The following is an 11,766-nucleotide window of genomic DNA, read 5'->3' as shown; positions in this document are numbered from 1 at the left end:
TTAGTATAAAACAGGAAGAGGTAGAATTAATCATTTCTAACACGCTAACCTTTTTCTAACCCTGTCCATTAGATGCTTCTAGTGATTCTGAACTGAGCCCAGGTCTTGTCCTTTAAACATGTCTTTCAGATCGTAATAGCTTATCCAATATGATGGCTCAAATCAGGCATCTGTTAAGTTATATACCCTTATTTCTTCTTCCAAAGGTCCTATGCAATGCCTCAGAAAAACTTGTGCATGTCAGTTCCTGGAAGAGACGTGATTTCTTGCAAGCAGCAAAATCCAAATAGAACCAGCAAGCTCTACCATGTCCCTCCTCTGCAGGTTTGTGGAAGCATCTTAAAAAAGCCTTGCAAAACAAGTGTACTTCTCAGGTTGTTAGCACAACCTAGCTGCAAATTGAGGAGCAAATTTCTTACCATTAATATTCGGCTTTGTGTAACTGTAAGTCTTGTGGTCTGAAAGGTCATATCTCAGCAAAAGGTAGGAGAAATTTTATTTCCATGGGAATTTCTTTAGAATAATTCACTAGCAACTCTCCAATGAAGAATTCAATTCTCATATGTTATGGCAATAGTTTTGCTATAAGAAAAAACATTTTTTTCATTTTTTGTGTGTTCAGAATCTTCTGCTAATGACGCCATTTTCTGTGCATCCCCTCCAGCTTGTGGTGGTAGTAGTTCTTCTTCTGGAATAAATTGAGCAGGCCAGCATCTTCTTTGTTGGCTTGTTTCGTTGTCCTTACTCACCTTTCCAATTTGATGGAGATCCTTGACAATTATTTTTTCAGTATCTTCTAGTACCGTTGTCAATAAATTAAATAGGAGAGCAATCCAGGCAAGGCCAAAAAGAATCCAAATGGCCACCAGCGTTCGGTAGTAGGAAAAGTAATTCCTGCCAGGCTGTTTACCTGCAGATAAGGGGAGAGAAAGAAGAAGAAAATTAACAAGTTAAAATTGCTTTGCCTGTGTAAAGTGGGCCAGCCTAATGGATTCATCAATATTTTTTACATTGAGTACTTTAAGGTGCCTTTTTCATTGTAGTGGAGTCTCTCACCTCCCCAGCATTAGGTTAAGGCTGGGCAAGTCTTTTGTTGTTGCAATAAACTAATATAGGCTAGCACAAACATCCTGGCCTATCAAAAAGATATACTGGTATTGAGGTGCATTAGCAGCAGAGCAGGATATTTTTTTCCCCTTATAGCATGCCAATCTCAATTCAACCTTTGCATCTACAGGTAAATGCAGTGATATGGGAAGTAGTGTAAAATTGTATTGTATTGTCTTGAAAATATTCCCAAACTCCCAAAGCACAAAAAGTAGAGCACAGCGGACCACTACAACCACATGACTGTTACTACCTCGGTTATTGTAATTCTGTGTATTTCTATAAAGTGTGATTATAACCTAATAAATATTTGCTTTAAATTATAGGTACCTTTGATCATACAAAGAGAGTAGTTGCAATTCCTACTTTACTTTTGAATGGCTTCAGGAGCTTCCTCCATTAAAAAACTAAGTAAGTGACTGATTAAAACCCGCTGACACATGCCAAGAACACAACTTTCTGTGTTGGAAACCAGTGGACCAAAGCTTATTTCATGCAGTCCAAACCTCTTAACATCAGCCAGTATTGCACACCCGCTTTTCTGCATGGGTCATTTCATTTGTTTCTTCAAACGTCAGCAATCCACCACCAACATACAGAGAGCATTTGCTCCTACTGCACTTAGTCCCACACAATGTTATCATCATGATAGAGCTGATATGGCCCTGGCATCCACAGGAAAACTTGGTAATATTGCTTATTGAGTGCTATAAGTCACTGTCAAGGGTGACTCCACATGGCAGATAACACAGCAGTGTGCATGGAAAGGGAGACCACAACCCTGGTGGATCATTTCCAATTGTGAAGCTACCCAGAAGGAGCCAGGGTGCTGGCAACTCTTTTCAAGTCCTGCAGTGCTCTGTACTGCATAGATCAATGTGCAGGATTTTTGTACTTCATCATGCAAGAGCTCTGGAAATGGGGCAGGAGTAGGCTGGTTTGTCCTCACTGATAGATATCCAACAGCTGTTTCTTTTTCTTCTGCTGGGGTTGAGTTGGCAGAGGGGATGCCAGCCTTGCTACAAAGCATCTCCTTTTGTGCTCTTATCTGAAGTTCATGACATGGGGTTAGCAAAGCAACTAGTAATATCTTTGTAATGTTAACTCAAAACTAGACTTCAGCAGGGCATAAATTTGGTTTACAGCCCAAGGGGAGTTTCACCCTATAAGTATCACCTATGTGTACATGTATTACAAACAGTTAAATCCAGACTGTCATCTTCCTAGATGTCTCCCTACCCAAAACAGGCTTTATCTCATGCTTGAAGTACCACAGCTTCAAACCAGTTTTGAATTACTAAAATGCAAATAAACTCAAACCTGTTCTGTTCCACTTGGCCAGCGCAAATCCATTTGTCATCTGTAATCAATTCTAAATGCATAATACTCAGAGCAGTCATTGATTCTGCTTGTTTCATTGTGAAGGTGTGAGGCATTAAACTTACCATCATTTTATCATCATTGTTTAAGGCCAATTGAGATAAATCATAGAATCATAGAACCATAGAATGGTTTGGGTTGGAAGGGACCTTAAAGATCATCTAGTTCCAATCCTCCTGCTATGGACAGGGACACCTTCCACTAGACCAGGTTACTCAAAGCCCCATCCAACCTGGCCTTGAACACTTCCAGGGATGGGGCATCCATAACCTCTCTGGGCAACCTGTGCCAGTGCCTCACCACTCTCAACAGTGAAGAACTTCTTCTTTACATCTAATCTAGATCTACACTCTTTCAGTTTAAAGCCATTACCCCTTGTCCTATCAATAAATACTGCAGGGAAAAATATTTCAGCTCCAGTTAAGTCATCCTAATGAAGATGAAATCTCAGAGCCAGGAGACCTATCTAATTGTTACTTTTTAACTGTATTTGTAAAATAATATGGCTGCAGAGGAGGAAAGTGCTATGGGGGCAGTAGTTTTCAGGCTGTGACTTGCTGTCATTACTGTAAAACACACTTGTAATTTGGACAAGGGAAGAGAATGCACCGGTTTGATGTTCGCTTTTTCTCCTGCACGGCACCAGCCACTCACCACCTTCCTGTATTCCACATCACTGAAGTTCGAGGTGCTCAGTATCACACAGGCCAGGGTTATCAGTCCTACAGATGGTTAGGAAAGAAATGCCTGTGCCCGATTGTCCTCCACTGCAGTGACAAAGGTTGGCCCCAGCTGGAGAAAACAGTGAGCAAAGAGGCCACTCTTGTGTGATACAGATTCCTTGCTGATGCCTGAGTTCTCTGTCGTGTTCATGGCAATACTGACAAAGAATCTTTCTCTGGATTATGTGAAAAGTGGAATTTCAGGGGACACTGGTTTCCTGTGCTTTGTAGCAAGAGGGAGCAGTTAGCTGGCTGGGATCACCTGGGGAAATGTGGCCTAGTCAACTCACTGCCATTGCATGAATTAACCATCAGCTATGCTACAAGATCATTACGATCACTAAACTCATGCAAACAAGCAAGATGTCAACTGGATTGTCAAAGCGCTACGCAGCCTCTTCAGCAGACTCAGAGAAATTAAGGTCAGCAGGGAACACCAGACAGTGTCTGGAAAAGCTTGTGGGCTCCCTCTGCCAAAGTCCTCAGCCTGATGTAAGAAACCTTTCAAACACACAGCAAGGCTGCCAGCCAGTCTCCAAGGCCCCTCTTGCATCTCTGCAAGGCTTGAGAGCCTAGAGTTTGTTGTGTGGTGGATGTCTGTCCATTGGAAAGGGACATGAGGCTTCCAGATTGTCTGTAGGGACAGCACTGGTGCTCAAGTATTAGCTTCAGAGCTTCCTTCTCATATCCCCACTGAAGAGAAGTTCAGGCTGGCAGGACGCTGGCAGGACAGGTTGTTGCAGAGAAATCTTTGATTCTCCATGGAGTCCAGGTGTTTGATTGCTTCTTCTGTGGACACTGATTTGGCTCCTGGTGATCATTTTGGAGGTCCTCTGGAAGCTTATTCCATGGAGAGTGTATTTTGGTCAGCAGATCCACAGAAGTGTTTTGAGAAGCCCTCCAGCATGCTGGAGTGTAGCTTAAACAGTTCGTCTTCAGGGGAAACCCTAAGCTCTGGCTTGTGAAGACAGAAAGCCTCCAGTGATGCATAGGAGACTAAAGAAGGCCACCTTCGCAGTGATATATATGTTTAAGCCCCACTTCTCATAGAGTGAGTAGATTTCCCCACTTTCCCATGACCGGGATTTTCACCTCTCAGTCTGTTGTGTAAAATCATGTCTTCTGAAACACGACTACTTATTTCTTTACTCTACACTTCGAAACATAAGTCTTAGATGGCTAAAGCAGGGATACATTATTTTGTATGACTGTCGCAAACTGTTCCCTTTTGGTATATGCAAATTCCTAGGCTCCTTGAATTCTCCCCCTACACTTCCCCTTCCCTCCCCAAAATACTTGGCTTCTTTGCACCTCAAAGCACCACATTTCATTATACTTAGACAATTTTGTGCTTTTGTCAGCACATGCAATCCCAGAGAAATGAGTATTTACCCCAGAACTGTACAAGGCAAAGACTAGTCAAAGACTCAGACAGAAGTACTGTCTCTACAGTACATTGGTAGCCTGTGCAGTCAACCCATGGTAATTACAGTCATAACCCTGGCACTTTGCTGTGTCTCCTCTCTGAAATCAACCTTACCTACTACATAGTCTCCAAAGCCAATGGTGCTGAGGGTGATAAATGCAAAGTAAATTCCTTCGCTGTAGGACCAGCCCTCTGTTATCTGGAAGAAGAGTGATGGCAAGCACAGGAAAACTAGGATCCCCGTTGCCAGGAAGAACAAAAGGGTCAGAAATTTGATCTTCTTCTGAAAAAGAAAGAAACCAATTCAATTATAATCATGATTTGACACACTAGCAGGTCATACATAATGGTGGCTATTCAAAATGGGTGGCTATCTAGGAATGTCTAGTAGGACCACAGGAACTAAAGGACTTGTATTGAGTGTTCTTTCTCTAAACGTACCCTAGCCTTGCTCTGAAGCAGGGGGAAGCCGTGTATTGCGGGTGTTGCATGTCCACAGTAGCCCTGGGAAATGCAGTCCTTTATCTGATTGTATCAACCTCCAATGACCGTGAGAATAGGAGGAATTCCTATCCAATGACTTTTAATGGAGTCAGACTATTTCCACTTTTCACCAGACAAATTCACTTTCAGTTTTTAGGTATTCAAGTGTGACACCTAAACAACATTCAAATTTGCCTGGGAAAACAGACTTTTAAAAAAAGTATTGACACCATTTCTGACAGTACTATCTCCAAGAGTCTTGACTGTTGACTTTGTTACTTATTGCATCAGTGCCACAACTTGGCTCCTACCCAGTGGATACCTTACTACAAGAAGACCTTTAACAAATGAGCTCCTGATGAAGAAGTGCCTGGACAGTGACTTTTGAACCATCCTACTTCCCAGCAGTCATGAAGAAGCCTTGACTGGAGAAAAAGACTTGTTATATATTAAGATTTATCAGCCAGACACACATATAGTTTATGTATAGAATTTTATAAGTCCAGATTGTCTGAAAATTAATGGCAACTGTTGGATAATTTTTCATGCCTTTATGCATTGTGCCTGTGCTTGAGTCTGTATCTGATCAAGCCTTATGTTCTGTTTAAGTTCACCAGACATGGGGAGAAATTTAGCAATTTGAACAGGGTTGTCTGTAGCATTTATACCTTGTCCTGAAAGAGAATTACAGTAGGAGACACAGAAAAGCTATTCTCGCTTCCTCAGTAGTGGTGAGAGAAGAGGAGGAGCTGCAAATAACTCGGGGCATAACCAGGCAAGACACATCCTGCCTCTAGCCCTTTACAGGTGCCTCCTCACCTTTCAGCAACTGTGCTCAAATGGACAACTTCAGCCTGATGTTTCCTTTCTGTCAAAGTCAAAGGAGGAGAGGGATTAAAGGACTGCATAATGAATAAGGAGGGGTGACACTCTAGGCATTGAGTCAATATCCATTGGAACTCCTACAGCTCACCTGCTTTTTACAACTTTTTACAGCTTCACCTGCTTTTTGCTGCCTCAAGGCGAGATGGTTAATCATCTCTTTCTTTACTGGTTATAAAGAGAGACAGGTACTTCCCTAGAGTGTTAGCTCCTGAGACAAGTGTCTAGAGAAGTGGGATGAGGCGCCCACTCTCTCCATTGATTGCTGAAGGGGGCTGGATGCCTGCCATTTAGATAGGTAGACAAAATGCATACCATTCTCTGAATGGTTGCCTTGTCTGTTTAGCTCTGCAAGTGAAGAATGTCTCCTTCCCTCTCCTAGCATAATGTCTAACACAGCATGAGAACAAGTATAATAGAGGATAATGCCAGCATATATCTTGAGAAAAAAAACTAGAAATGAGCATATAACTGTGCCTGAGTAAGTAAAACTAATTACCTTTCTCATTCCTTTCTCGTACAGGAATTTCCCCAGCTTTTTACACAGCAGTGAGAGCATCTTACCAACACGGTGCAGAAAAACAATATTCAGAGGGATTCCAAAGAGAGCAAAAAAGACACAGAAGATCTGTCCCCCAGCAGTTTTAGGACGTAGCGTGCCATAGCCTATGAAAAAAGACAGATCAGAGGAGATATTCCAGAGAACTGGAACAGTCTATGGTCACATTCACACCTACCCCAACCTGGCCTGCCTTTGACCCCAAAAGATGTGGCTAGCACTTCTCAGTCCACGTGCACTCTTTTTTCTCTGAAAAAGGCAGTAAGCAGATGAAGTGATTCACCCTGCATGTTCTGAGGGACACAGAGAGCACTGTGTGCTCCCAGCCCAGCCTTAGTGGGAATGAAAGCACAATCTAAAAGCAGTTATGGAAAACATACTCTGTCCTGTGACAAATATATGGAAAGACAGAAACCAGAAGTCTGGGGACCTGGAAGACATCAAGGCTGGAGTCCTAGGCTGTTTGCCATGTCAGAATCACAAATAGCCATCTCTAGCTTCTTGTCAATCTGCCTGTGTGTTAGTGACCTCCCTGGCTAAATGCCAGTAAGTTGGTATGTCCAGATACTGACTCCAGTACTGGAAGCAGTGCAGTGTGCATCAGAATAGACGGTGCTAATTAGTCCAGACCTTACTGGTGGCTGATTTATTCATGCCAGAGAGATACTTGTCTTAAAGTCCTACTAAAAGAGGATTTATCTAAGTAGCGGAACAATGGCTGCAGAACTCCAAACATGTCCTTTAATGGACTGGAGACTTGGTTCCTCTTAGATCCCATGACGTAAGTCCCTGAGTGCAAGAGTCCTGTACTTTGTGTATGTCCTTACTCTACCAGTGACCCTGAGAAAAGGCACTTTCTCGAGCACAGTTCATCTCAAGGCATCTATTACTTGGAAAATGCAATGTTTTCTTCAGGGGAAAAGACAAATAAAAAACCTGAGTGATTTATTGGCTACTGGGCCCCCAAATGCTTGAGTTGTCTTGTGCTCCCTGTTGCAGAAATATTCCATTTTCATGACAAAACGTGGTGAAGATGAGTGGAAGTACCTGAGGTACCTTCACAACAGACCTCTGCAGCGAAGGTGCAGAGAAACAGGCAAAGTTGCACTTTTCCCGGGACAGCCTGTCTGCCTCACTAGGGAAACAAATTTGATGGGAAGTGACTGATTTGTTTGGCAGAGAAATGCTGTAATGAAAAAATACAGTAATACAGGTGGTGGCAAGGAATGGATTGGGTAGTAGCAGGGTGCTGACAAACTAGGGAAGCTTTATTGATATGTGAATGTTGTTGTAACCATGGAACATTTGTCATTGATGTGATGGGTCAGAAGCCTTTCTTTCTTCCACAGCAGGAGGTCTCCACATGGGTTCATGCAACACCTACACACCTGCCATGATGCTGGGACGCCACTGGGGCCCTTGTGACATGTCATGCTCACAGATGTGGAGCAGCTGTGCCTAGGGCGTAGTGGGAGTGAGGCCTCAGCTTCACTCTGCAAAAACATAGATTTGACTTTCACTGCATGAGAGTGTGAAGCAGAGGCCAACAGTGTGGATTTTACGCTTAAATTTGGCAGGCCTGCACTTTTTGGGATGCACACTTGAGAGAAAGGGAGAGGCAGGCAGGGGCACACAGCCCCTGAAAAGGTCAGAACAGCTTGAGGTAGCAGTGTAAAAGTCTCAGCATTTGCCTTGCCCCCTTGCCATTTTTCTCCTCCTGGCATATTACTAATTCAATATGTGCACTAACAGCTCAGCTCAGGTTATTGAGACAGTGTCCATGCCCCAGCAGGGTTCACTTCTTTCCTACCATTCTTTTATACTTTACAGCACTCTCGGATTTAAAGCCTATTTGACCCTAGAAGACAGACCAGGAAAGTGAAGTGTATCTCTCACCCAAAAGTGGCAGCAGAGTGAACATTTTAACAGAAGGCTCAAAAAGAAGAAACAAGTGGGAAACAATATGAAAGGCCACTGGTATTTCACAAGCCAAAATAATGCATGAAGAGCTGTGCAGTGGTGAGGTCTGAAGACCAAGTCCATTGCTGCTTACCATCCATGACAATGAAGGGCTGGAGTTTTTATCCTTGAAAGTATTATCCGTTCAGGTCCTAATAACCAGACATAATAAGCATCACACACACACAAACACACATATATGGAAAGCATTAGACCTACCTATTGTGGAGACAACCGTGCCTGCAAAGAAGAAGGAGTTACTGAAATCCCAGTTGCTGTCTTCAATCTGTGATTCATTTCCAACAGGGTATACTCCATTCTGAATGGCTTCAGTCAGGTTCTAGAAGGGAAAGCAAAGTTTGGTATCAACATGGCTGCTTTTCTCAAATGCTTGCTGCAAGAATACTACAGATTTAGCCAACTACTGCTCCTTTCCTGTAAATACTACTCACCTGTCCTCAGCGATACTCTGACACTATTCACACCTTTACCTCCAAGGTTGGGTAGCAGCCAGCTGGTGTTTTTGAGTGTTAGTCTTTTGCCCTGTTTATGCTGACTGCTCTAGTGGGTGTTAGAACTTGTTTCTTTTAGCGTGATCAAGGACCTCAATTCTTTTAGGCCAGGTACGTTGGAAAAAATGATCCTATAGATGACTAGGATGTGGCAGAGCAAGACAGCCCACTGGCTTAAGTGATGGAGTGGCTGGTTGCTGGTTTTGAGTTAGCCCTTGAGACAGCAGTGGTAGATCCAGGATCTAATCACCCACCTGTATGCAGGCACACTGAGCAGTGACTTTGATCCCTCCCAGGAGGGTATCAGTGAGTTATAACAGGGTACATGTGACATACACAGAGAATTTAATTTTAAGGCTGTATTCTGATTAGTGTCACAGATTTAAATTCAGAGAAAGTCCATTGATTTGCAAAGCATTACTCTTGGTGCAACCACAATCAGAATTCAGCCTGACATATACACTCTTCACTAAACTTCATGCATGAACACACTTGCACATATTTACAATGTGGCCTTTGAGATGAGGTTAGATGAACATCTGTCAGAGATGGTTTGGGTTGAATTGAGACTGCCCTGTCACAGGGGGTTTGGCTAGGTGTGTCTCCCAAGCCCCTCCAGCCCTATCATCTATCACGTTATGCATTTTCAGACTCTTCCCTTCTTCCTTGGTTTTAATTCTAAGTGTTGTTAATTTTTTATAAGTTAAAAAAAAAAAATTAAAAACCCCAAAAATATCCGGCTGTCCCTGCCTTTAGCAAACAGAGAACTTTGGACTGGACATCTGGAAGGCAGGCTGGTTTGTACAGAAACAGCCTAGATAAAATCCAGGGCTGAGCCCTGCCAGAGGCAAGACACAAGCTGGAATAAACTGCACCAGAGAAGTCTTCCCCCCCGCCCCACCTTCCTCCCTCCCTATCTTTTTTGCTGGTGTCCCAGAAAATCAAAGCTAACAGAAATCATTCCACAGCCCCTGCACAAAGATTTCATTGCCTTGAAAAGTTTCTCTTTTTTTTTCTCCTCCCCTACCCGTAAAAAGAAATCCAAGGTGAAGAGGGTGCATGCATATGTGAACTGGGGGCTGGATTGCTGGTTGTATTATTAGAAATACCAGTTCTTCCCCTCCTTTCCTTATCCTGTGAACTGGCCCAGTAAGAGCTCCATTAGTTTCCCATGCGGAAATGCTTACAGCAAGGCTATTTGCACTCCCCATTTTCTTCTGCATTGTAGCAGATAGAGCTAGGAAATACTGCAGATGAAGAGACAACTGTACTCATTCTCAGCTTCCTGTGCCGTGACCAGAAACACCTTTCCCTTGGCCAGGCTACCTGTTTCACTCCTGCAGCATCTTCAAAAAGTAAACCCTGACTATATCACTCTCCTTGTAGTGATTTGGGCTTCTTTTTTTTGCCCAATAGATTATTTCAGACCTTGCCGTATTGTTCCTTTGTGCTATCTGTGACACTGTGGTAAGTGGCAACCATGCCCATTCGTTTCAGACAGCCTCATTTTTCCTGCCATGTCACCCGTTGTAGTGAGCACAGCCGCACCAAAAGCCAAATCAACAGGAGGCAAGACCCCACAGAATCAGGACATCGCAGGATGGGGACTGTTAACAGCTAACACACAAGGTTTTGTCAAGCTACACAAGCTGTATTTACCATCAGTGTGACCTGCCTGCTCAGACCGGAGAGTGGGCTTGGGGTTTGCTAAAATCCTCCAAATGACCACATCAGTAGGAACGCAGTGAAAGTTATCTGTGTAGCAAGGCTGAGTAGGAAACAACATCTAATGGGGAAACAGGAGGGAGAAAGGGCTTCCACAGGGCTGGCACTTACCTTCATAAACTGCTCCATCTCTGCCACCGTGAGGTGGGTGAAATTCTGCAGAAAAGCCTCCTTCATCTGGGCAGCTGCTATTTTCTCCTGCTTCTCAGTGGTCCTCTCCAGTGCCTGGAACACGGCTGCACCCACCAGCAAGTAGAGGAAGTAGCCGGCCACCAGCAAACCCGTCTGCAGCTTGCCACTGCACATGGCCTTCGGGGGTACACAGCAAGGGATAGGGAGTGAAAGGTGGAGATTGGTAAATCCCTTGCACTCCTGGGAAGCCTCCCCCAGGCAGGAAGAGCCCTCCCAGCTCCAGTTTCTGCTGGAATCCAGCGCTGACAGGGACAGCGAGCTTTCAAATACATTCATGAGGAAGTTCGGGGAAAAAAAACAAAACCAAACCCAACCCCCCCAAAAAACTTTCCAATCTCTGTGCTGCATGCTGTTTAGGGATTTCCTCTTGTTTGTGAAACTCTGCCTTGCTGAGTTCTCAGGAAAAGTGGGTCAGGATGTGAGGAGCTGGCAGGTGGCCATCTCCTGCTCAAGAGGCTCTGGGGACAGGTGAGGATAGCCTGCAAAGGGCCCACAGGGGAGCTTGCTTGGAAAAACATTATTTTCCCTCCTCTGTCTCCTGCTAACTCCAAGAACTGGGCTCCAGGGCAAGTCCCGATGACCCCAGAAACCCCTTCTTGCCCTGTGTTCAGTGGCAGCTTCAGGGAAATGCAGCTGGGCCACTCTCCTGGGCTTCACTTGTCCGCCTGCAGCGCAGGGCAGGGTCATGCAGCCCTGCATGGCCACAACAGCTCACAGCAAAACCTGGGACACAGAGGCAAATGGCTGCAGGCTGCATACATACCAGGCCTGGACAGGTTCTTCTGCCAACATTTCCTATGCAGTGTATCCAAAAGAGGA

General features: G+C 44.2%; 1 protein-coding gene across 1 annotated transcript; it reads right to left on the bottom strand.

Annotated features, from left to right (window-relative positions):
* Positions 1 to 369: 369 nt before the first annotated feature.
* On the bottom strand, positions 370 to 11,108 carry LOC127017242 (potassium channel subfamily K member 16-like). Its single transcript, XM_050898220.1, has 5 exons — positions 10,867 to 11,108; positions 8,738 to 8,858; positions 6,500 to 6,666; positions 4,750 to 4,918; positions 370 to 910 (listed from the first exon to the last, which is right to left on the bottom strand). The coding sequence occupies exons 1-5, from the start codon at positions 11,059 to 11,061 to the stop codon at positions 552 to 554; spliced, it is 1,011 nt and encodes a 336-aa protein (XP_050754177.1). The 5' UTR covers positions 11,062 to 11,108; the 3' UTR covers positions 370 to 551.
* Between the last annotated feature and the right edge of the window lie 658 nt (positions 11,109 to 11,766).

The sequence above is a fragment of the Gymnogyps californianus genome, chromosome 5 (assembly GCF_018139145.2).
Source record: "Gymnogyps californianus isolate 813 chromosome 5, ASM1813914v2, whole genome shotgun sequence".
Classification (NCBI taxonomy): Eukaryota; Metazoa; Chordata; class Aves; order Accipitriformes; family Cathartidae; genus Gymnogyps; species Gymnogyps californianus.
The sequence above is the reverse complement of the archived record's forward strand: the minus strand, read 5'-3'. Positions and strand labels throughout refer to the sequence as shown.

Excerpts from the sequence above, each read along its gene's own strand:
- LOC127017242 (XM_050898220.1), bottom strand. The coding sequence starts at position 11,061 with ATGTGCAGTGGCAAGCTGCAGACGGGTTTGCTGGTGGCCGGCTACTTC. Across the intron at positions 8,859-10,866 it reads AGATGGAGCAGTTTATGAAG|AACCTGACTGAAGCCATTCA; the intron begins GTAAGTGCCAGC and ends TTTCCCTTCTAG. Across the intron at positions 6,667-8,737 it reads CACGGTTGTCTCCACAATAG|GCTATGGCACGCTACGTCCT; the intron begins GTAGGTCTAATG and ends CTTTTTTCATAG.